Here is a 27051-nt window from a genome sequence, read left to right as displayed (position 1 = left end):
CCAGATAGTCATATAAACTACCAGCTGGAAGGGCAAACATGAAATACCACTCTAAAACTCCCTGACTGTTAGGTCAACAATTTTTTTCATTCAATGTGACACATTTTTCAGGATGGTATTTTTTTTCTTAATTTGAGTAATGTAGCCATGCCATCTAAGTGCACATACACTTAACTTTCAATCTGTCTCCATTTTTCTCTCCTTCACTTCAAGATACTGGCTCACTCTCAGTATAAATTAACATTCACTGAACCACTGGGGCAACATAATATACAAGATCTGTTCAAAAAATTCCAAAACTTTGTCCACAAAATTTTTCTATGCTTACCTTTTACTTACTGTGCATAGTATCCATCAAAATACTCTCTTCCACAATTGATACACTACTCCTAACACCATTTCCACATCCAGAAGCAGTCTTGGTATGCCTCTTGCTGGATGTCTGCAAATTTTCTTTTGTCTCATCTATCATTGCAAATCTTCATCTTTTCCATGAGGTTTTCAATGTTGAAATTTAAAAAAATGTCTGCAGGGGCCAGGTCTGGAGAGTACGGAGGATGAGGCAACACAGAGATTTAGTTTTTAGTGCAATAGTCACGCACCAATAGGGATGCATTTGCGGGTGCGTTATTGTGTTGCAAGGCCCGCGAGTTGTCTCGCCACATTTCAGGCCATTTCCTTCTCACATTTTCTCGCAGGTGTTACAACACGTCCCAATAGTACCATCGATTAACAGTTTGTTCCTGTGGCATAAATTCATAATGACTAATCCATCAAAGCCAAAGAAAACTACCAGCATGGCTTTGACTTTTGACCTGACCTGATGAGCTTTTTATGGCCTTGGAGAATGTTTCTGGACCCGTGAACCTTAGTCTCAACATCATAACCATAGAGTCATGTCTCACCACCAGTCACGATTCTCTTAAGGACCATCTCGTTCTCATTTGCGTGATCCAAAAACTCTTCACAGACTGTGAGGCGAAGGTCTTCCTGGTCTTAACTCATGAGTCATGGGATGAACTTGGCGGCAACACGATGCATTCCAAGACGCTGTGTCAGGATTTCATGACGTAATCCAACTGAAATGTTACATTCGTCCACAATCTCTCGGACAATCAGTCTTCAATTGGCAAGCACTATTTCACTGATGTTCCTGACACGAGCATTATTGGTAGACATGGAAAGGCACCCTGACCAAGGGTCATCTTTAACTTCCATCCAGCCATTTGCAAACAATGTGCAGCATTTGTAACACCAAGTACAGCTTGAACACTCATCGCCATAGAGTTTCTGCATCATTTGGTGCATCTGTGGCACAGGTTTTCTCGAGTTTCTTCCAAAATTTAACACAGAAGCGTTGCTCCTCTAACTCTGAACAGACCTTGTACAAACTCAGTTTTTTCATGCCAGTCAACATGATTTAATTACTCGTTCATTTATTCTTCTGGCTTTTCAGGTTTAATATATGATAAACCTACTTTTAATATCTCCATCTTGTCCCCAGCCTGTCCACTGATCTCCTCCCTGAAGTTTATAATGTAAGGTTTGTACTGCAATTTGATCTTCACTGAGCACTGAGAAAGTTCTTTCCATTTGTTTTTATTCTAGACAACTTTCTGTCATATTTCTGATATTTTCAATTGCCCAGTTCTTTCTTTCTCAGAGTACAACATTTTGCTTGATACAACAAGGTGTTAACTGCTACCATTTTATAAGGGAAAATTCTCTTATGAAAACTATAATACATGAGACTTGATTGCTGGCTAGTGCTTATGCCCAAGAGAAAATGTCAGCACTGCCAGCAAACTCAAATAAAAGTACATACACTATATGCACTTTGGGAACTAATAGATCTTTTTTCAGGGAGGAGAGAGGTTGGGGTTGTTGGGTTGTTTTGGGGAAGAAGACCAGACAGCTAGGTCATCGGTCTCATCGGCTTAGGGAAGGAACCATCCCGGTATTTACCTGGAGTGATTTAGGGAAATCACGGAAAACCTAAATCAGGATGGCTGGATGCGAGATTGAACCGTCATCCTCCCGAATACGAGTCCAGGGAGGAGAGAAAGGGAAGGTTAAAATGGTAGTGTGGGTCACTCAAACCCTACGACGAAATGGATCCATTTGCTCTGAAATAAAAGATAGACAAATATGAAAAAGGGGGGAGGGGAGGTAGAGGTATCAGGGAGAGTTCGAGGTCAAAGTAGTAAATTTCTTTTCATGGAAAATGACATAGAGGGAGGTACTAGCTGGTATCTAATACCTGCAGTGTCAGTCTGTTTTTAGAGACTCTTGACATTGGCATACCTTAATACGTCTACAAAATTACACAGAACTGATGCTGAAATGGACATGTGGCTCACTCACTGAGTCATCAAACGCAACAATTTTTACATTTCGTAAATTGCTTCTTCCTGGATTTACCATTAGTTAATCTTTTCATCAGTCTGAAATCTTCTAATCTCTATGCATGACGCAATTCCTCCTATTCACTGCATGTTCTCCAACTCTAAAATGTCCCTTCTCCAAAAGACAAGATGTTACAAACATATTCAATCTCCTTCTAATAATTTCCGGGTATGCAGCCGGATCCCGTCGACATTCTGCCACGATATTTCGGCCCAGAGACGTCCGGCCATCATCAGGTGAGTACACAACTACTGAAGAGCCCAGGTGCAGTCGCGACTGCACCTGGGCTCTTCAGTAGTTGTGTACTCACCTGATGATGGCCGGACGTCTCTGGGCCGAAATATCGTGGCAGAATGTCGACGGGATCCGGCTGCATACCCGGAAATTATTAGAAGAAGAAATACGCCGGGAAAATTTCAGAAGTCATATTCAATCTCTTTCATATGTACTCAATATCCCCATTACAGGCACATCACTATGTCACAGATGCATCTAAAATTGCAAAATACAGAAGACCAGCCAAGAAAATTTAAATAAATGATCAACCCATAACTAACCTGATTGATGTGACGCCAGATCCAGTATGTTGATGTGATGGCACTGAACACACAAAGCACTGTGATGTGTGGACATCATACAGACGAACAACTGGATGATTTGTTCCAACCAGAATGTAGTCACCTGTTGGGTGAAATGAAAGGCACCGCACCTGCTCAGCATCCTGCAGAAAATATACCGACAATCATGAAATCAAGATTGGGAGAATAGTTTGAAAATGTGGTTTCCAATTTATACTGATCTCTCCAACAAAATTAAAAGGTCTATTACACTGTTTGGAAGACAATCTAGGGCTTCAAAAATCGGCTGTAAACCACATACCATGCAAATGTGGTATGTCATATGTTAGATAGACTATAAGAATTGCTGAAAGAAGATGCAAAGAACACAAGTATTACACCCAAATGAAACAGCCAACTACATTAGTTGCCATCAAACATTGCTTCATCTGTAAGCATGAAATGAAATTTGAAGATACGAGCAATGTGATGCAGGTGAATCATTTCTGGGACAGTGTAATAAAGAAAGCAACTGAGATAAGAGTTGTACAAAATTTAATAAACAAAGACAGACATTTCAGCTTATATTAAGCTTGGGATCCGAGACTTAGTTTCTCAAATCACACAGAAATACATTGCAGTGCTCTCTCTCTGCCAGCAGAGAAGTGCATATTAAGACATTTTTTCGTAAAGAGATTGCCTTACTTACAACTTTTTGTAGTGCTTTGAGAATCGATGTACAATCCATAGAGTTTCAGCGTATGTGTAGAGACGAACAAGGTGTGTTTATTTATTATTCTGTGCTTTTAGTGACTGTGATGATTGTTAAGGACAAATGAAGAAATGAGATTAGATTTTTAAGTAATTCACATGTTGGACTTGCTAGAAGCAAGACATGTTCATAAATTATGTGGTTGTTAAACCACCACCATTTTAAATGTGTTTAATCGAGTCTAGTGCCAGACGAATCGGTTGACTTGTAAACATTCGAATATTTACGTGAGAAATGGTGAATTTGTTCTTCGTGGAAGTTGAAATAAACCACAACTAAACTAAAAGTATTCTGCGAGTATCCACTAGTTTCATGAGTAGAGAGAGAGAGAGAGAGAGAGAGAGAGAGAGAGAGAGAGAGAGTCTGATAAATTCCCTTAACCAGCAGTATTCTTCGGAGAAGAAGTTTTTGGAGATTGTCGTAGCCAGAAATCCGGAGAAGAAAAATGATGTGAGTGTGGTGTGAATTTTGCAATCCAACTTCACATCGATTCTTGTCGCCTAAAGCGTTAGATTTTATTTACATTTTTGGTATAGCCTTCTGTTGGTTTTGAATTTCTGCTGATTAAGGCTCAAGGAAGTACATGCAATGGTGGCATACAGTGTGTGCTGCTCACAGCTTGGATACCAATGCAAGTTAACAACTGACAAAGACGAAAAAGAAAGTTGTTGACATTTCCTGTAAAAGTAAAATGATAATTTGGATACTCACTAAGCAGCGGCAGGAGTGCGCGCGCGCACACACACACACACACACACACACACACACACACACACACACACACACACCACATGCAATTATATACCAAATTATGCTATGATGAACTCCAGTACATATTACATCCATTCTTACATGTTTCTGCACTATCAAAACTAAGGTCCCACATTCTGTTTCTTGAAACCTGTTTGTCCCTTGGACTTACTCCCAAAGGCCTAATATCGAAAGGCCCTGTTTCTGTATGTAACCCTACTCTACACCAGACTCTTTTACTGTTTCAAATACAGCAAAGGCCTTTATAAATGTCTGCTTGTGTCTGTGTATATGCGGATGGGTATGTGTGTGTGTGCGAGTGTATACCTGTCCTTTTTTCCCCCTAAGGTAAGTCCTTCCGCTCCCGGGATTGGAATGACTCCTTACCCTCTCCCTTAAAACCCACATCCTTTCGTCTTTCCCTCTCCTTCCCTCTTTCCTGAAGAAGCAACCGTTGGTTGCGAAAGCTTGCATTTTGTGTGTATGTTTGTGTTTGTTTGTGTGTCTATCAACATGCCAGCGCTTTCGTTTGGTAAGTCACATCATCTTTGTTTTTAGATATATTTTTCCCACGTGGAATGTTTCCCTCTATTATATTCAAACTTACATACAGGTAAACAAAGTTATTAAAAGTATCACTGACTGGTTTTCTGCGAATGGTCTAACCCACAATTTTAGAAAGACAAAACATATTCAGTTCTGCACATCTAGAGGCACCACACCAATGATAATCCAATAATAAGTGTAACCCATGGTGAGGAAACAACAAATAGGGTCGAAACTTCAAAATTCTCGGAGGTCCATATTGATAAGAATTTAAATTGGAAAAAAAAAGAAAAAAAACATTTTGGAACTCCTAAAACAACTTAGTTCAGCCACATTTGCGCTTAGAACCATTGCATATCTTAGGATGAGAGAAATGAGTAAGTTGGCATATTTTGCATACTTTCTTTCAATGTCACATGGAATAATGTTCTGCGGTAGCTCATCTTTTAGAAAGTAAATCTTCACTGTGCAAAAACGTGCTGTAACAGTAATATGAGGTGCTCATCCGTGATCATCTTGTGACATCTGTATATGGAGTTGGGCATTCTGACTACTGCTTCACAGTATATTTATTCCCTCATGAAGTTTGTTATGAATAATCCACAACAGTTCAACAAGAACAGTTAGGCACAAAATTACGATACCAGAAGGAAAAATGACATTCATTACTCCACATTAAGGTTGTCTTTAGCACAAAAAGGGGTGCACAATGCTGCAACAAAAATTTGATTACTTATCCAGTGATATAAAATCTGGTAACAAATTGAAAATTTTTTTTCCTGACAACTCATTCTATTCTGTATAAGAATTTCTATTATTCTAATGTGTAAAAGGTGGTGGGTAGGAAATACTAACTCAAATCTGTAAATATTTTTTTCTACATATATAAAAACTTATAAACGTTCATTTCAGCACTTTGTTCATACTTTAGGATAGTGAAATTTTTGGTGAACTGCGGACTTGTGTGTTGAAAGGCCATCAGCATTTCCTTCTTTCCAGCCACCATGGCTGAACAATCTCTAGTCACTGTTATGCAGCAGCTGATGGCTCAACAAATGGAGAGTCAAAAGCATGTGGAGGATCTCTGACTAGGGTACTGCTGCAGCACACTGTTGATGCTTCTCCATTCCTGTCATACAAGAACAATTCAGAAGACCTGGACCCATATGAAAAACAGCTGAGGCAGCACTTTACAGTATTTAAAGTAAAAGATGATGATACTGTTAAATCTCTTTTCTTATCATGGATTCCACCAAAAACTTACTGGTTACTGTGCAAGCTGGCCCCTCTGACAGAAACTGATAAACTGACTTTCAAAGCACTTTGCTCTTTATTAGGTGCTCACTACCAAAGATGTTGCCATTTGATTTCTGCTTGCCCTGAGTTTTATCAATGTCACAAGCAACTGAGTCAATCACATTGAATTTGGGGCAGTTGAACTCCAGGGGCTAAGACACTGGTGCAAGGTTTTCATGCCAACCACCAAAGAGTCTTATGCAGTGATCATGATCAGAAACATGATCATCGGCACCCTACACAGAATTTTAGGTGAAGGCTTTAAATTTCTTACTCTAGACAGTATCTTGAAAGGAGGATATACAGATGAACATCAACAAAAGCAAAAAGAGGATAATGGAATGTAGTCGAATTCAATCGGGTGATGCTGAGGGAATTACATTAGGAAATGAGACACTTAAATTAGTAAAGGAGTTTTGCTATTTGGGGAGCAAAATAACTGATGATGGTCAAAGTAGAGAAGATATAAAATGTAGACTGGCAATGGCAAGGAAACCGTTTCTGAAGAATAGAAATTTGTTAACATCTAGTATAGATTTAAGTGTCAGAAAGTCGTTTCTGAAAGTATTTGTGTGGAGTGTAGCCATGTATGGAACTGAAACATGGACGATAAATAGTTTGGATGAGAAGAGAATAGAAGTTTTTGAAATGTGGTGCTTCAGAAGAATGCTGAGGATTAGATGGGTAGATCACATAACTAATGAGGAGGTATTGAACAGAAATGGGGAGAAGGGGAGTTTGTGGCACAACTTGACTAGAAAGAAGGGATCAGTTGATAGGGCATATTCTGAAGCATCAAGGGAATAGCAATTTAGTATTGGAGGGCAGCACGGAGGGGAAAAATCGTAGAGGGAGACCAAGAGATGAATACACTAAGCATATTCAGAAGGATGTAGGTTGCAGTAGGTACTGGGAGATGAAGAGGCTTGCATGGAGAGCTGCATCAAACCAGTCTCAGGACTGAAGACCACAACAACAAGAACAGCAACAAGAACAACAACAACAACAACAACAACAAAAACAACTTTAGACAAGGTGTTGTGTTTAGCACAGTCCTATGAAGTCCCACGACCGGTGGGCTGCCACTCACATTCATGGACATACATTGCCACAGTAAACAGTGAGTACAGAAACATTGAAAATCTGACAGCCAGCGATGACACTGGGACAATACACAAACAACAGCATGCACATTCCTCCATGTGTAAACAAAGGGTCTCACATCACTCAATTGCGACAGCTTATCCATCCCGCTTGGACTGTTTTTCAGAAGCATGCTAGAGATGACTGTCCATTCTGGTGGGTGTGTTGCACTAAATGCACAAGACAGTGTCACCTCATATCTGTCTGTCAGATGGCCATTCCCGTTTCACAATCGCAAGATCAAATAGACATTACTGTTATATGTTCCAGACCATCCATTCATAAAAGATCCTATGATAAACTACTCATTTCACTATGGGTGATTGGAAAAACAGTAAATTTTCAAGTCGATATAGGTCCTGCCACAAATCTCATCAGTTTTCAAACATATTTACAATTAGGGACAAGCAGGCATTTGCAACTTCTGTATTTTCCATCAATGAACAGTCTCCAAGAATGCTCCTAATCAACAACTGGATGTGCTCTGCATTGAGTTACCCAACATTTTTTCTTTTGGACTGGGAAAAGAGAAGAATTTTGAAGCTCACATTTTGCCGTAACCTATGGTATTGGCCTCAATTTTTCGATTTTATTGCCCCCAGTCAGTTCCACTGGTACTTCCGAGGCCAGGTCAAGGATGAATTAAGACAGGTTGCAAAGATTGAATGTGATAGAACCTACCTCACTGAGTCAGTGGGCAATTTCTTGGGCTATTGTCAGGAAACCATCCAACAAACTCAGACTTTGTGGGGACTCTAAGGTCATGGTGAATGTTAACACTTTCAACACTGCTCTCTTTACACCCGGCACTTGGCTGTGAACTGGCATATTTAATGGATGTTTGAAATTAGATTGCAAAGAACAGAAAAATGATAGGAATATGGTTCTTGCATCGTTTAAAAGGAAAAAGTAAGAGCATTACATGAATGTGAGTTTATTTTACAATATAAAAAACAAATGGGTGTTATAATTTAAAAAAAGAAAACACAGAAATATAGTGGATAAAAAAGTTTTACATGATCTCTCTCTTGAGTAATTCCATTATTACAGTATCTAAATTTAAAACAAAATATCACTGGACTGTCTACCTGCAGGTACATGTAAACTAGAGTATTTTAATAATTCAGATGTAGTTAGCCTTTCTGTGAAAATCCTGGAAACACTGTGGGACGCAAACTCCAACGCCACAGTCCTTGCACCACCATCTACTTTCCTTCCTGATGCTCTTACCTGTCTCTTTCTTCCCCCTGTCTGAACATACTTTGCAATACCTAGTAGCATTCATCTTGTTTGCAGTGGGTGGGACCTTCTCTGGAAAGTGCCTTGCAAATGTCCTCTTAATTTGTGAGGATGAAGCGGCTTGTTGCTGAAAAATATTTCCGTCCTTCTCAGCCAATTTCTTCCCCACTCTGTGAATAAAGTCCACTAGGGATACATTCTTCCTAGTGTTCTCTTTATATAAAATAAAGCTGTTGACAGTTGACACGATAAACAAGTGGAAAAACAGCTTTTACCACCACCTCAAAGTTTTTTGGGCAAACGGATAATAGCTGGAGAACTGATCTGCTCTGTCAACCCCAGCTTTATTCTTATTGTAATCAATAATAACATCTGGCTGTACAATTTGTGCTATTCCACCTTTGGTCCTAACTTGAAAACTAGTGCTGGTAGACTTATGCTTTGTGGAAAAGCAAAAAACATCTCGTTTTGACTTCCACTTCACTGCCAAGAGATGGTGTTTCCTTTGAAAAACTATCTCTCCCCCCCTCCCCCCCCCCCTGCCCCTCCCTTCTGAATATTCGTCGCAAACCTTTCCAGTTTTTCATTACAGTTCCCACTCCAAGAGCTTTATTTTCTCACAACATGTCCAAAAGAGATGGACTGGTGTAGTACCTATCCATATAAATGCAATGTCCTTTGCCAAAGTACTGTATACACAACCTCTTTACAAGGCCCTAGATACTATTGTCAACACTGCCTGCAGAACCTGTATATACATCACTGTTTAGCATATAAGCAGTTGATGAATCACAGAGAGCATACAATTTTATTCCATATTTATTGGGTTTGTTTTTCATGTATACTCTGAGAAGCTTGTTCTACCATGAAAGGGACACATTGCCTCATCTATTGTCAGATTCATGCCTGGACGAAAACTAATTTTGCTTTCATTCACAAAGAAATCAAACAAAGGCCTCACTTTGTGAAGTGGTTTGTGCTTTTCTTCACCTCTGCTAATAAACATAGCATTGTCATTGAAGTGTAACACCGACAATGTAGCGCAAAATTGATAGCGACTCAACAATTTACTCGCAAATTCTGTCTGCGGAAACGGGTCTGTTGACCCATAATCACTGATTTTCGGCAATTTGATGATGCACATATGCAAAATAATACTAAGAGACCAGTAAATCTCTTTCAGTTTTACTGCAGACCACTTATGCCAAATAGAGTTTATTTTCAGGCTACCGTTGCGTTTCATTGTCGTAATAACGTTACCAGCGTGCAGATTCATTTCACTTTTGATGAGCCGAATAAGGTCATCTTCAAAGAAAAAACTAAAATATCGAAGCTCCTCAGTGGCATCTGAAAAATGCTATGCTACGCTGACTACTTCCTGGAAATCCGGCAGTGCTGGCTGATCGTCTAGTTCCGACCAATCTTGCTCTTTGTGCTCAGTGAGCCACACACGACCAGGTACCACAGATGGTGACTGATGGTCTGTACCATTGTCTGCATAGAAAAAGAATAATGCTAACATTGGTACTAAAAGGTACTAAATGCAAGGGAAGTAATGAACATTACTCACAATACAAAATGCGGTACCGTAATGAACTCTTCACTTCATGAAAAATTGAGACATATACATACCCGAATCATCACTTGTACTTTCGCCTGGAGAGTACGGATCCTCTTTGTCAGAATCGTCAATTTCAGATCCTGCATCTCCACAAGGAATATCTAAGATCTTTGGCTCCGTCAACTCGTTGTGCGATATTTTCACGATCGTAAACACCTGTGAATGAACTGCAGGTAACTTCGTCTTTGCAGTGCTCACAGCCGCTCCCAGGATGAGATAGCCGATAAGTGCTTGCCTCTTGCGGAAGAAGAATGAAATACCTCCAAATTAGCTGATGAAACTGCTTCGGAGACGCGCTACACGCGTTTACGGAGCCAAATAAAGGCTCGCCCGTACGGTACAAGGGCGCCGTCGTCAACGTCAGTGCGGCTGCACCCATATGGCGTACGGGCACCGTGCTGTAAGTGTTAAAGCCGAAGTGGGCATGTACCCCTTTCCAAAGCCTGAGAAACTATACACTAAGCTGGGCAGGTGGACACTTTCTCCAAAATTGACCTCGCCATGATGTACTTACAGTTCCCTTCAGTGTATGTTCATAGAAGATTTTAGTGAACACACTACAAGGTTATAAAAATATAAGTGAACAGCTCCTCATCAGACTTCACTCCACCACTCAATACCACGGTAAAGAACCAGTGAAACATCACCTGTAGTGACCATGACAGGACCCAGAACAAATACGGCTGTAAATAAATAAAATTTACGAAGAGCAACAACAGTGACAATAAATTTGAAATTTTAGAGAGAATTGGTGAATTTTGAGTATGCAGATTCATGAGAGATGATATCTGTTGTCAATAGTAATGAAGATCAACAGCTAAAATGCATAAATCAATTGCTAGCACTGTGAAACAAGAATTTCGCAGAGGTTAAGGTAGTTGATAAACAATTATTCAATCTTTTGAGTACAATTATGATGGAGAAGAAATTAACTAGTCCACGAGTTGGAAGATTCAGCTTCAACCAAGGAGGGCTTCGATTGTAATAATCCCAAGGCAAGTAACCCACAGCAGTCGCAGATCACAACTAAGTCATGTCAATCTACAGGGGCAGCACTTTTGATGGCACAGCATGACCTACCACATAGATCCAGCTTCTCAACAGCATCCACTCGCACCAAGATTCTTGCGAGCTGCATATAATCCAGGTTGATTAGTTTCCAAAAAGTTTTTTTGTGTTGTTATTTGTGTTTTGCAGTAAACTTCAAGTGGTTTCACAATCAAGGATCACGTGTGTGCTATAGCGGTGTAGATTCCCTTGTTGCAATATTATGCTGAGACTAACTAAACGTGTGTTATTGTATACGCTGTATGTCTGTGGTCACAAGAAAAATGACTGCAGACTTTTCTCCCCTGGCTCAGGACGTTTAGTGAGCAGCTGACTAATAATAAAGTTGTGCCAGAGACTGAAATAAAATACAAGAAATGATTAAATCGTCTGTAGATACAACTTATTCTAATGCAGAAACAGATAGAACAGAAAGGGAACTACAGGAAATTTGGGACGACTTAAACAAAACTAAGGAAGTATATTTTGAGGAAATATTTATGTATCCGTTGGAGTCTACCAAAGTATACCACACTCAGAAATCCAGCTTTGGAAGGTACTTAAACTGTAACAATGCTGATGAGGATTTAACACTTGAGCACAGTCTGTATCAGGGAAGTTGGATCTGGGTGAATATACAAAAATGTATCATAGTTTTTATTGCTATTTTGAGAAGTACTTGAACACAAATATGTATTTGAATGGAGCACTATTAGATGAAAGTAAACAATTATGCAATTTATTCTGTGTGGAACCAGTAAGATTTACTATTAGTGTATGCTGCATAATTTTAGACACACTACTTTATGCGGATATTTGGTGCTGAATAGCAATAAAGGTGCTATTCAGTGAATGAGTCAAAAGTCTAGGTTTAAGATGTGTCTATTGCCCAAATCCCAGATTGCCCATACTCTGGAGAGGCTTTGGTTATTTTATGCTGAAGACACCATAGTGCATGTCTGATGTGATGCGCCTCTTGAAAACCAGTATCTGAACTGGAAGCAGTTTTAGTTTATGATGCTGGTTAAGATTTTACAAGTTTATTTTCTTATTCTTATTTACTTATCTGAGGCAATGAAAATAGCTATACAGTTATTTGTTTATTGATGGAGAAAAATATTAGTGTTAAGATGAATTTAGGGGCAGTGTATAATGCATGTTAATTCATATAATTACTAGACTTGGATTCAATTTTTCATGATAATTTATTATAGAAAACGAAGTTTTTCTAGTTTGTAGGCCACCTTACGTTAAGGATGCTTACATCATTATTGGTTACATAAATGGAAGTAAATGTTATTTTGACCTAATTTTAAACTGAATGACATAGTGCTAGTGAAAGTCTTTCGTCACAGCTCACAATTAAAGAAAGAAAAGTGCAAGTTTTCCATTATTATGAAAGACCATATGAAATTATATAGATGCCACAACCAAAGACTGTTTCCTTAGTAGACCTAGACCCTTTTAATGGACAAGAAAACAATCTCTATAATATAGGCAAGTATGATCAAAAGATATAAGTTATAATAAACATCCCTACAACTAAACAATGGAAAATCCAGGATGGGGTATGGCCTTGGCAGCCAGAAGTTGTGATAATGTGTGTGTGAGCTGCATTTGCATGCGTATGTGTGTTTATGTTGCCTATTCTGATGAAGGCGTGTTTGGTTGAAAGCTTTGTTTGACGGTCTTTTTATTGTACCTATCTGCAACTCAGCGTCTCCACTATATGGTGAGTAGCAATTATCCTTACAACTAACATAGTTTTACATGGGTGTAGGGAACACAATAAAAAGTAACAAACATTAGACAGCAAATAACCTGCAGAACCTAGAGGAGTTCTTGCAAGGAATTGAAGTGGTGAGAAGAGAGATGAATTCACGGCACACATCTACCTTTTATACGTTTCCTGAAGTCCATACACCCAACCACCCGGGACGCCCCACTGTGGCCAGTTACTGTGCCCTCACTGAAAGAATCTCCGCTCTAGTAGATCAACACCTTCAGCCTATTACCCACAACCTACCCTCCTACATAAAAAATACCAACCATTTCCCCCAGTGACTCTCCGCAGTTCTTGTTCCTTTACCACATGGTGCACTGCTCGTCACAATTAATGTCACCTCCCTTTACACTAACATCCCTAATGCCCTTGGCCTTACCGCTATTAAACACTTCCTTTCCCAATGCCTAACTTACACCTCCTTCCTAGTCACCATGACCAACTATATTCTCACCCACAATTACCTACAACAAATCCACAGCACAGCAATGAGTATCCGCATGACAACATCTTATGCTAATCAATTCATGGGCCATATAGAACAATCCTCCCTAACCTCCCAGAAACCCAAACCCCCACCTGATTCAGATTCATTAACATAATTTTTGATCTGGAGCAAGGGTGAGGAAATACTAACCACACCTCTCCAGAACCTCAACATTTTCTCCTCCGTTCACTTCATCTGGTCTTCCTCAACGCAACAACCTTTCTTGATGTGGACATCCAACTCAAAGATGGCTTACATTAGTACACCCTTATGCACGCGCATGCTTTCTACTTCAGAAGAAGGCCTTTGGGCCGAAAGCTAAAATGTACAGTAGTCTCTTTGTTGTGCCAGAATACAACTCAATGTCTCTTCTATATGGTGAGCAACAAGCTATCTTTTCATACTACTGGTGTTATTTCATCCTGGAGCTTCCATTGTTTGAATTCTGGAATAGATAGACTCAATTAGATGAAATATGAACGATTCGGCTAAATGGCTACTGGACTATAGGTCCAAGTAATGAGTAGTGCACATGAGAAAACCACAAATTTCAATAAAAAATGTATAATGATCATTATGGATAATAATATTTGTTATCTGAGATCCTATGTCCATAGTAGAGGTCATTACCTGGTAGAAATGTTACGAAACTTAATCAAAGTGAAATATACATGTATGACTGATGATTTACCATCTATTGTGGACCATTCCACAGTCAACAAATATGAACACACATATTAATTAAAAGTGGTATACACTTACAACTGTAATTTTACATTAAAGAGTCAAATGATGTTAATGCTTGTATTGAGAAGGTTAGAACAAGTTCGAACTTTAAATACTTGTTGTTTGGTTAGCATTTTACAGTAGTTACGACATGACGACATCATTCATTCACCTAAGGGCAAAAACCTGTAGTGTTACTGATCACTCTGATGAAGTGACATGTTGAATAAGCATTTTTCGAACTAACGAATGATGATCTCCACTATAAAGAGTTTATTTTCATAATGTATTATATCATCTACTGTCTAGATGTATGTTTTATTTATGCATATGTATCATGGGATGGATGGCAGTGTATATACAAGTGGAAATAATGATAAAAATTATACCATGTTCGTGGTACCTGTAAGTCAGACAGTTTATTCTGTGTCATCGTTTCCTCCCTTGGTGTGCGCCATAGAGGAAGAGAGGCTGTGACAATGTCTTTGACTTCACAGGGACAAGAGAAAACTTGTTGTATAAATACATTCAAATGAGATCTATTTAATACGACAGAATGTTTTTAGACTTTATCCTTATCAATATTTTTTGCGATGTTCTGTACAATGTAACAACTATAATTTAAGGTCATTGTAATCAGAGTACAACAAACAAGTTAGTTAGTTAGTTGGTTCCATGTTCTACTGATCAATCGCATGGTACGGTAACCCTTAAATGGCACAAAATGCATATACTATATTTATAGATTTATTTATTCCTATTCCCGAATTTATCTATGGTATAGAAGGAGTTGTCAAGCTATTACTGTCTGTCAGACATTTTATTTCCTCTGGTAATTTGTCAAAAATTTTTATAGCAGCATATTTTACCCCTTTCTGTGCCAAAGATAGTTTGAGTAAAGGATAGTGCAAGTCTTTCTTTTTTCTGGTATTATAATCATGAATGTCGTTGTTGTTTTTAAACTGGTCCATGTTCTTGAGAACAAATTTCATTAGTGAGTAAATGTACTGTGAGGCTGTTGTAAGAATTCCCAATCTTTTACAAAGATACCTACAAGATGTGAGGCTATGAACCCCACACATTTTCGAACCACTTTCTTTTGAGCAGTGAATACTTTTGTCTACATGTTGAGTTACCCCAAAATATTATTCAGTACGACATCAGAGAGTGAAAGTATGCAAAGTATGTTAGCTTACTAATTTCTATATCCTCAAAATTGACAATTATTCTGGTGGCAAAAGTTGCTAAACCTAGTCACTTTAGAAGATCCAAAATATGAATTTTCCAATTAAGATTCTCATCTATGTGTACACCCAAAAACTTAGTATGCTCTACCCTGTCTGCTGACTTCTGTTGTGTTATGTTTATTGAAGGAACTGTACTTTTTGCTGCAGAAAATTGGATGTATTGTGTCTTTTTTTTTTTTCAAAGTTTAGAGCAAGCCCATTTGCAGAAAACCAATTAATAACTTTTTCAAAGACCTTATTTGTATCATTTTCAATTGGAGTTTCTTTTACTGGATTAATAATGATGCTTGTATCATCATTAAACAGTGTCATTTTAGCTTCCTGTTTCAGATAGGAAGGGAGGTCGTTCACATATATCAAGAACAGAAGGGGACCCATGATTGAACCCTGTGGAACACCTAATGTAATATCACCCCAGTTGGATGAAGTAGCAAACTTATTTAAATCACCTGGCCCAAATAAGGAAACTTTTTGCTTCCTGTTCTGTAGGTACGAATTAAACCACTCATATGCTATTCCATTTATACCATAGAACTGTAATTTGTGTAACATAATGTCATGGTTCACAAAATAAAATGCTTTGGACAAGTCACAGAAAATTCCTATTAGTGACATTTTACTGTTTAAAGACTCTATTATGTGGGGAGTGAAATTGTATATTGCTGTCTCAGTAGAACAGCATTTTTGAAATCTGAACTGTTATTTACTAAGTATCCCACTACTGTTGAAATGGCTAACCGCTCGAGTACATTATTTTCTCTAAGATTTTTGAAAATGCTGTAAGCAAGGATACTGGCTGATAATTATTGACAACTGTGGTGTCCCCCTTTTTGTAGAGTGGCCTGACAACTGCATATTTTAACTTCTCTGGGAAAATACCTTGAGTTAATGATGCATTAGATATGTGACTCAAAACATCAGCTATAATTGCTCCACATCGTTTGAATATCTTATTAGATATGTAATCTACTCCAACAGAACATTTATTTTTCAAAGATTTAATAATTTTACTTATTTCACAAGAGGTTGTTAGGAGAAACTTAATCTGACTAATTTTTTTCAAAACAGACTCTTCCATGTACTGCCTGGCTTTTTCTTTTGAACTGTTCTCACCAATTTTTTCTCCTACACTTAAGAAATGGTTGTTAAATATGTTAGCTACTTGTGTACGTACTGTTGGTTAGGATGGTCTCATTCTCCTTAATAGTAATACTACCTACCCCAGAGGTTACTTTTCCTGTCTCCCTTCTAACAACATTCCACATTGATTTGATTTTATTGCTGGAGTTGTTAATTTCTTCTCTGACATACTTATTTCTTGATTTCCTTACAACTTTTTTCAGTATGTTACAATAATTTTTATAGTGTAAAACTACTTCTGGATCTTTGCTAGTTCTTGCTGTCTCATAAAGTTTTATTTTTCTTTCTGAAGACACTTTAATACCTGTAGCAATCCAAGGTTTCTTTGAAAAGTGTGTGGTGTTACATTTAGTAATTTTCTTTGGGAAACAATGTTCAAAAAGGGATATAAATTTATCAAGAAATATGTTGTATTTATCATTATGATTTGGATCATTATATACATCTCCCCAATTAACATTTCTTAATCTTTCTTTGAAGTGCTCTATAGATACCGGGTTGAGCGACATTACACTTTTACTTAATGGCTTCCAAACTGTACATCCTGTGGGGTTTTGTAAGTTAATCAGTTGTGCATCATGGTATAACAATCCACTTACCACAGGAAAAGCATGTGTTTGTTTTACATCCTCTTTCTGTACAAATACATTATCTATTAGTGTGCTACTGCCTTGAGCTATACATGTATGGAAATTGATCACAAGTTATATGTTGTTAATAACACTTCTAGTTCACTTTTCCTATCAGAATTGCTTAGAAAGTTTACATTGAAATCACCACAGATTAATAACTTCTTTTTGTCTGACAATGTGAATGAGCAGCTTCGCCTTTATTTGGAGAGTTGAATGCTGGATATGTACTCTTAACTTATGTTAACTTATGTAAAGGAGTTTTGCTATTTAGGGAGTAAAATAACCGATGATTGTCGAAGTAGAGAGGATATAAAATGTAGACTGGCAATGGCAAGGAAAGCGTTTCTCAAGAAGAGGAATTTGTTAACATCGAGTATAGATTTAAGTGTCAGGAAGTCGTTTCTGAAAGTATTTGTATGGAGTGTAGCCATGTATGGAAGTGAAACATGGACGATAACTAGTTTGGACAAGAAGAGAATAGAAGCTTTCGAAATGTGGTGCTACAGAAGAATGCTGAAGATAAGGTGGGTAGATCACGTAACTAATGAGGAGGTATTGAATAGGATTGGGGAGAAGAGAAGTTTGTGGCACAACTTGACTAGAAGAAGGGATCGGTTGGTAGGACATGTTTTGAGGCATCAAGGGATCACAAATTTAGCATTGGAGGGCAGTGTGGAGGGTAAAAATCGTAGAGGGAGACCAAGAGATGAATACATCAAGCAGATTCAGAAGGATGTAGGTTGCAGTAGATACTGGGAGATGAAGAAGCTTGCACAGGATAGAGTAGCATGGAGAGCTGCATCAAACCAGTCTCAGGACTGAAGACCACAACAACAACAACAACAACTTTCAACAGTAACTCCATAAATTCGAGAAAATAAGTTTTATTTGAAGAAGTTGGCGAATGTGCTAAAATAGTATGGTGAGCAGTCTTAACTGCAGATCAGGCTTCACTTTGCCACCTGATACCACAGTAAAGAAACAGTGGAACACCACAGCAACAACCTAATTCTCTTTGGCATTGCTATGGGCTGGGACACCATCCGATTCTTATCGACTGCATGGTCCTCATAAACACAGAGCACATTGGACCATGTGTAGTGATTCCAACACCAGTCAGACATCAGATTCTACAGTTGCTGCATCAGGGACATTGGGGCACTTCCAGAACCAAAATGCTCGGTCAGCACTATGTTTGCTGGACAAGCATCGAGCTGGAAGTAGAGAGCGTAGTCCATCAATGTAACAGATTTGTGGAACAGCAGGTGGCGCCATCTCAGGTTTATTTACCACGGCCAGCACCCACCAAACCATGGGAAAAATGCACCTCGATTTTGCAGGCCTGTTCCTGAATACCACGTGACTCATCATCACAGATGTTCTTTCCTGATTCTCATACATTGTTAACTGCCATAAAATCATTGTGAGATATACAGTGAAGTCGCTGTCACAGATTTTTGCCGTTGTAGCCCTGCCACAGACATCAGTGACAACAATGGTCCACAATTTCAGGCAGAGGTCTTTGAGAATACTGTATCTGTGTTATGAATGGAGCAAAGAACATCTGTTCACCTCCTTTTCATCCCTAAATCAAATGGAGAGGCAGAGAAATTTGTTCGGTCATTCAAATCACACACGGCGAACTATGTCCAACATGCTCCAATGGAAGACACTCTGACATTTCTTTTTAGTTTCATATAGAACAACACTGTTTGGCTAGAAGAGCCCATCAGAACTTTTACATGGACATCAGCCCTGTTCTCTTCTGCATTTACTGCTGCCCACAGTCAGGAACCCCATCCCCTCTGGTTCCTCCACCCTCTTCGAAGTTCTGGCCTGACACGGGGAGTGGGCCCAGGGGTTCAGCTGACAAAATCATTGGTTCCCAGCCACCATTTAGCATCAACAGGAACGAAGGGTTTTTGCACTTGATAATGAAGACCGGACTATCACCCAACATCAGAACCACGTCTGGTTATGCAGCTGCGCACCCCCAGTCTATTTCTCCCCACTCCTTGCACCGATCCTGATTTTCCCATCCCTTGGCAGATGAGGAGATTGCTCTTGTGTCACTCCCCATATCCTCCTCTACCCCCCCCCCCCCCCTCTAATTCCTCTGTTAGCTGTTCCAGAATATCACAGCAACAGGAAGAGAGTCCAGCCTCACCTCTGGCTTCCTCCCCATGGGGCTGGCCACTGCTTTGGGTCTAGTTATCGTAAACAGGGACACCATCACAGAATCCACTCGAGGAGCAGTTGCCATCTAGAGCCCAGTCATCATCATGACACCACCTCTTGATTCTTCCACTTTCCTGTGTGGCTGCTGCTGCCCAAGCAATGCAGCCACCACTGGCCAGGCCGCTTTCAGCCTCACACTGAAGGGCCCACAGACTGGGAGCTCCTGGGAGCCTGAGCCATCAGGGGAGGGGATTGGGAGGAATGGGGGTGGGGGGAGGGTGGAAGAGGAGGAGGTTGCACAACTCGCTCTCCACCTCCACTCTGCACAGGGCCACGCCCACCATGGCTGTTGTACCCTCTGGAGGGGAGGTGGTATGCCCAAAATTACCAATACCTTTCATCATCTGCCTTATCCTGCAATTTAAGCACAAAAAACTGAATTATCATACCACAATATTGAATAAATTTCACTGTTAATGCCTGGCTAGCAGCATTTAGAAGAATAATGGTCCGATGATGCCTCCAGCCCAAAGTCTGCACCAAACAGTGACACATTGTTTCTCAGTGAGCACTGTCGATTTCCCGAACCCCAAATGTGGCAATTTTGTTGATTAGACAAGTCATCAAGATGAACATGAGCCTCATTGTTGAAGATGAATTTGTTCGCAAAATCTACAACCACTTGTTTTTTCTGAACTCCATTCAGTGAACTTTATTTGCTGTGCACAGTCATCTGGCTTCAGTTCTTCAGTCAACTGAACATTTTAAGCAACAATGTAGGAAAAAATAAATTGCTACTTATCGTGAAGTTGACACATTAAGTTGCAGGCAGGCACAATTAAAGAACACCTACACATAAGCTTTGAGTCACAGATTTCATTTGAAAACGAAAGAGAAACATACACCATTCATTCACACAAGCAAGCACACCTCACCACACACAACTGCCAACACCGGCAGCTTGGACCAGAAGTTGGCATTCTGGTCCGAGCTGCCAGAGTTGGCGGCGGTCATGTGTGCATGAGGAGAGCTAGCTTGTGTTAATGACTGGTGTGTGTTTCTCTTCCTTTTTTTGATGAAAGCTGTGGCCAAAAGCTTATGTGTAGGTGTCTTTTAATTGTACTTGTCTTCAACTTAACATGTCAACTTTACGGTAAGTAGCAATCTATGTTTTCCTACACTGTTGATATTCCAACCTGACATTTCCATTGTTTGAACTTCTTTAAGTATGAAGATACAAATCTTTTGTCTGAGTATAATGTAAAGAGCTTTTCAAAATGTCCAATTCTTGACCATGGTGCTGAACTGATGCCCCTGAACTCTCCACAACACTCTCATGAACTGTTTCAATGTTTTATGATAAATGATGTGTTGAAAAATTGCCAGTGTGTTTTAATAACAGTAATGGAGCCAGTCTCACTAGATTTTTTTAAAATTAATTAAATGATGCTGAATCACTATTCTGACCAGATTTTGTACGAAAATTGAGTAATGTAGCTTCCAACACATTATTCTCTCATCTAGCGCTCCACTTTTAATAATGCACAAATTCAACTCTTGCATGAATTTTTGGACATATTACATAAAAATTAAATAAACAGCAAACAACTCGGGAATATCCACAGTGGCATTAATTTCTAAAGTATCTTACACATTTCTGGCCTAGAAAGAGTGTAGCTGTATAGTCAATCATCTTTTTCGTGTGCATCCACAATAGTATTACTTATTTCAACACTCTGGCTGATAATGTTACAGCCATTTTCAAGGTAAGTCACTCGTTGAATACTGTTACCTTTATAGTCCTGTCCATAAGAAACATATTGTATGATGGTTCACTCAAGACTGTGGCAATTGCTACGCAGGTAAAGAGGGTAGAGACTTTTTAAAGATTATTCTAATTTCATATGGCTCTCTACATTGTATATGATTGCCTTATTTCTGTATAAAAAAATTTCTTGCTATGAGAGTAAAAGTCACAAGTAGATTTAAACGTCCTGTTCCACAAAGAAACCTTGGAGATCAAAGAATGAAAGCAATAGCAATGTTGCACACTGTATACATAAACTACATGCCAATGTTCATATAAAACAACTCACCGTAATTGTACGAAATGCCTTCTTGACAGAAGTCTTGCTGTAATCAAATAGTTTGACAGTAAAATCTCGGGATCCGGATGCCAGAATTGGTTCACGGGGATGAAATTCAAGGCATGTTACTTCCTGTGTAACAGAAAATGAAAAATCAGTTTTACTCCAAAAAATTAAAAATAATTTGCAACTTTACTCACATCAACTGTTTTAAATAAATGAAAGACATTGTGTCTGTATAGGAGAGGAATGTATCAATACTCAAACATCCTTTCAACTGCTTCTGCAGTCGTATAATACCTACAGTCTCCATAATAACAATATTATTTAGTAGCAAAAATAATTAATTTTTGACAATATAATGTAAATACATAGACTAAAAAAATCTACCTTCTTTTATATGTGTGTTCTGCTACTGCTTGGTGAGAAGATTTTGTTTTAACTTTCCATTTGTATTATAATCTGATTTAATAGGATAGATTGCTACTCATCACATGGAGGAGCCATTGAGCAGCAGACAGGTACACTGAGCGGCAGACAGGTACATTTAAAAGTAGACTGTCTGAAACTGTTAAGCTATCGGGCGAAGTCTTCCTCATTAGATAAAGAAATACAAACAGATTCATACATGCACAACTTGCACATGGCCACTGTCATCTCCAGTCAATGTGATCCCACTGAAATGCATAATGATCTCGGTTGGGGTGGGTAGTGGGAGTACAGAGGAGGAATGGGGTACACAGGGATAGCAAAGTAGGGGTGGGGGAAGATGTTAGTGCTGCCTGTGCGAGTGTGCAGAGATATGGTGGGGACAGGATACTGAGCAGGGTGCATATGCGGACAAGAAAAAAAAATTCCCCGGATTTTTCTGCTAAAAATACACTTTTTCTTGGGTAAAAATACACTGTATCCTAGTGGAAGCACATTTTTTCCATGCTAAATGGCAATATATTTTTCCTTGGAGCTGTAAAACTTATCAATCCTTTAAATCGTAAAGGTTTCATACACCAGCTTAGAACTTCTTGGCATGTGATCTCACCAGGCAATTACAGCAGATACTCAGGGGACTGGATGTGAAATGTAATCAACCAATAGCAGCATCATTGTTAAGTAGTGCGAACACACAAATAGGAAAAGTTAATGGTTTAAACAGATATAATGCAGCACAGCTACAAGAAAAGCACATGTAATATTGATTACCAAAAGTTTTTTGCTGTTTTTGTCTGAGGATGTGGTTAGTCAGTGTCCTAAGCACACAGCTTCAACTGCAGCAATTGAATATTTCTGACAAGCATGATTATACATTTCACTGCTGTGCATCGTACTTTCGTGTGTTATCTGACTGAATACATGATCTGGCGAGCACTTTGACTTTCTCGTAGAACCAAACATGTGAAATTGCTAAAGGACTCACTTCACACCGTTCTTGAAGGATAATTATACTTTTTGCCATCATTATTGCATAATTTGTAATTTATGAAAGAACTAAAATAATTATGAAAATCTAACCTTGGAACTTAATCTTTTCTAGAGTGTTACCCTTTAAGATATCAAACAGGTATCTGCTAGTAAAATTTTAAATAACAGAATAAATAGCTGGTCTTCTCGACCCGAAACTTTTCTCAGTGGCTGGTCCTCAGTATTAACTTTTGAATGAGAGTCTAATGCTCCATGATTTAAGGAATTCATCGCACATTCTCACATGTAATATAATTTACTTTAAAAGTAACACTCCTCAAATCACCATTCACAGTATTTTCTGGGGATCTATTACAAATGTAAAAGGTTGCAATGTCACGCTTATTGAAATGAGGCCCACACGAAAAATGCAGCAAAAGCAGATTGTTTTATAAAGTATTGCATAGTCTTTGACACATTTTGCTTTCGGCAGACACGTGCGTGCATTGTGTTTTGCTATTGTAAATAGCACATTTTCTTTGCAACTAAAGTTTTATTTTGGTGTTGTACTCTCATTTATATTTTATTTCTGCAGTAGTGGACTAAAGTAAATTTCTTTGTTAGAGTATCAGTTCTTCCCAGTTTATATTACAGATTTTTAACTGAAAACGGGAACAATGAAAAACTCCTGGAACTCTAAAAAGTTTCCGGGTTTTTTCCCAGATTTCTCCTGGATGAAAAAAATTACCACTTTTTTTCTGGGTTTCCCAGTTGTCCTGTGGAGTATACACCTTGATGAGTTACTATGTGTAGCTTCAGCAGTTTGTGCTTGTGTAAGGGAGCCGGCAGGGGGATGAGGAGGGGAGAGGAGTAGAGAGGGTAAAATGACTACAGAGTTGCACTGGTGGGGCAGAAAGCATGTGTAGGTCTGGACTGAGGGCAGTGAAGAGAATAGGCAGTTCAAGCCCAGGGACTAGCAAAGGTTGAAACCAAGAGGTTTACCTTCATGTAAATCAATTATTCACTGACTTCAGTCAGAAACAGAATGATCAAACCCAAGATTTAGCAACAAGGTTAGAATTTGATATTGAGGAAAAATGTAATAAGGTAGAAACTGAAATCAATGAAACATTAGGATCATTTGAAAATGTAAGTAATGTTAAGTTCGAAGCTGTAAATCAGAGATTTCACACTGTAAGAGAGAGTGTTGACAAGCAAGAGAAGTTGATACCAATTATCCAATCGCAAATCACAGGCGTGAATACACAAGTAGATACTGTGTAAAGAAATTTCAGAGAGAAACTAGCAAACTCTGACATTATAAATATAAATAGTTTGGAGGAACAGGTGGAAGAACTTATATATCGAAAAGTTTCCGAGAAAGTAAAATCCGGAAACGGATCTCCTATTTTATCTTCTGAACTTAGTGATACCAAGAGAGGTATGAGTGACCTATGGAGAGAATTCAAATTTATCCAAGATAAAATAGACAAGAGGATGACTTCTCCTAAAATGGTATTGACTAGTGAAGTGATGACTGATCTACAATGGGGGGCCAATTCAGGATTATCCAGGCAATTCCCTATGTTTAAGCCAGACAGGGATGTACATCCAACTCATTTTTTTAAAAGATTTAATCAAGCTTTGCCACAGAACTGGGAAGATTCTAAGAAAATTGAATTTGCTGTGGGGTACCTTTTAGGGGAAGCCTCAGAATGGTGTACTGTAAGTATTGAGAACTTTTCTTCTTGGGAAGACTTTCAAAGGAATTTTAAAGAGAAATACTGGTTGGCTAGTGCACAAGACAAGTTAATATCAGATTTGTGGGACCTGAAATATTACAATAATACATGGAGTACTATGAGAAAATATTTAGACTGTCATTTAACACAGGCGAAATATTTAGATAAACCCATGGAGGAAGAAGGATTGATTAGAATTTTAATTAGATGTTTACCCATCTATGCAAGGAAAGACATCTTGAGTAGTGGCTGGAAAATGGTTGAAGAATTGTTATCTTTCGTTGACACTCTAGATGCAATAAATAAAGACTATAAAGAAACTCTACATCATGGGGAAAATCTGAACTACAAAAGGAATAGTAGTAATAATTTTAGAAAACATGAGGCTAGCCTAGATAGGGTACACCAATGCAACAGCAAAAATGGTAATGACAATTATCAAAAGAAACATCCACCATCGAATTTAGGTCCCGTAACTTCGCAGGAATTTGTACCAAGTACTAGTAAAACATAGTGGTAATGTAGTATCTTGATTCGGTAGCTTTGAGGGATGAAATAGTGAAGGCAGCAGAGGATCAAATAGGTAAAAAGACAAGGGCTAGTAGAAACCCGTGGGTAACAGAAGAAATATTGAATTTAATTGATGAAAGGAGAAAATATAAAAATTCAGTAAATGAAGCAGGCAAAAAGGAATACAAACTTCTCAAAAATGAGATCGACAGGAAGTGCAAAATGGCTAAGCAGGGATGGCTACAGGACAAATGTAAGGATGTAGAGGCTTATCTCACTAGGAGTAAAATAGATACTGCCTACAGGAAAATTAAAGAGACCTTTGGAGAAAAGAGAACCACTTGCATGAATATCAAGAGCTCAGATGGAAACCCAGTTCTAAGCAAAGAAGGGAAAGCAGAAAGGTGGAAGGAGTATATAGAGGGTCTATACAAGGGCGACATACTTGAGGACAATATTATGGAAATGGAAGAGGATTTAGATGAAGATGAAATGGGAGATATGATACTGCGTAAAGAGTTTGATAGAGCACTGGAAGACCTGAGTCGAAACAAGACCCCTGGAGTAGACAACATTCCATTAGAACTACTGACAGCCTTGGGAGAGCCAGTCCTGACAATACTCTACCATCTGGCGAGCAAGATGTATGAGACAGGTGAAATACCCTCAGACTTCAAGAAGAATATAATAATTCCAATCCCAAAGAAAGCAGGTGTTGACAGATGTGAAAATTACTGAACTATCAGTTTAATAAGTCACAGCTGCAAAATACTAGCACGAATTATTTACAGACGAATGGAAAAACTAGTAGAAGCCGATCTCGGGGAAGATCAGTTTGGATTCCGTAGAAATGTTGGAACACGTGGGGCAATACTGAGCCTACGACTTATCTTAGAAGAAAGATTAAGGAAAGGCAAACCTACGTTTCTAGCATTTGTAGACTTAGAGAAAGCTTTTGACAATGTTGATTGGAATACTCTCTTTCAAATTCTGAAGGTGGCAGGGGTAAAATACAGGGAGCGAAAGGCTATTTACAATTTGTACAGAAACCAAATGGCAGTTATAAGAGTCGAGGGGCATGAAAGGGAAGCAGTGGTTGGGAAGGGAGTGAGACAGGGTTGTAGCCTATCCCCGATGTTATACAATCTGTATATTGAGCAAGCAATAAAGGAAACAAAAGAAAAGTTCGGAGTAGGTATTAAAATCCATGGAGAAGAAATAAAAATGTTGAGGTTCGCCGATGACATTGTAATTCTGTCAGAGACGCAAAGGACTTGGAAGAGCAGTTGAACGGAATGGACAGTGTCTTGAAAGGAGGTTTTAAGATGAACATCAACAAAAGCAAAACGAGGATAATGGAATGTAGCCGAATTAAGTCGGGTGATGCTGAGGGAATTAGATTAGGAAATGAAACACTTAAAGTAGTAAAGCAGTTTTGCTATTTGGGGAGCAAAATAACTGACGATGGTCGAAGTAGAGAGGATATAAAATGTAGACTGGCAATGGCAAGGAAAGCGTTTCTGAAAAAGAAAAATTTGTTAACATCGAGTATAGATTTAAATGTCAGGAAGTCGTTCCTGAAAGTATTTGTATGGAGTGTAGCCATGTACGGAAGTAAAATGTGGATGATAAATAGTTTAGACAAGAAGAGGATAGAAGCTTTCGAAATGTGGTGCTACAGAAGATTGCTGAATATTAGATGGGTAGATCACATAACTAATGAGGAGGTATTGAATAGAATTGG

The 27051-nt window shown here is 38.7% G+C and overlaps 1 protein-coding gene across 1 annotated transcript in view; it reads right to left on the bottom strand.

Moving 5' to 3' along the window:
- LOC126191382 (cleavage stimulation factor subunit 1) overlaps positions 1 to 27051 on the bottom strand; it is a 169946-nt gene that overhangs the window by 73946 nt on the left and 68949 nt on the right. Inside the window, exons 5-6 of the mRNA XM_049932234.1 lie at positions 21667 to 21789; positions 2964 to 3127 (exon numbers count right to left, since the gene is read on the bottom strand). Of these exons, the coding sequence (XP_049788191.1) occupies positions 2964 to 3127; positions 21667 to 21789 (287 nt within the window). The remainder of the gene's footprint in view (positions 1 to 2963; positions 3128 to 21666; positions 21790 to 27051) is intronic.

This window comes from Schistocerca cancellata, chromosome 6 (genome assembly GCF_023864275.1).
Source record: "Schistocerca cancellata isolate TAMUIC-IGC-003103 chromosome 6, iqSchCanc2.1, whole genome shotgun sequence".
Classification (NCBI taxonomy): Eukaryota; Metazoa; Arthropoda; class Insecta; order Orthoptera; family Acrididae; genus Schistocerca; species Schistocerca cancellata.
Note: the sequence above shows the minus strand (reverse complement) of the source record. Positions and strands in the feature narration are given on the sequence as shown.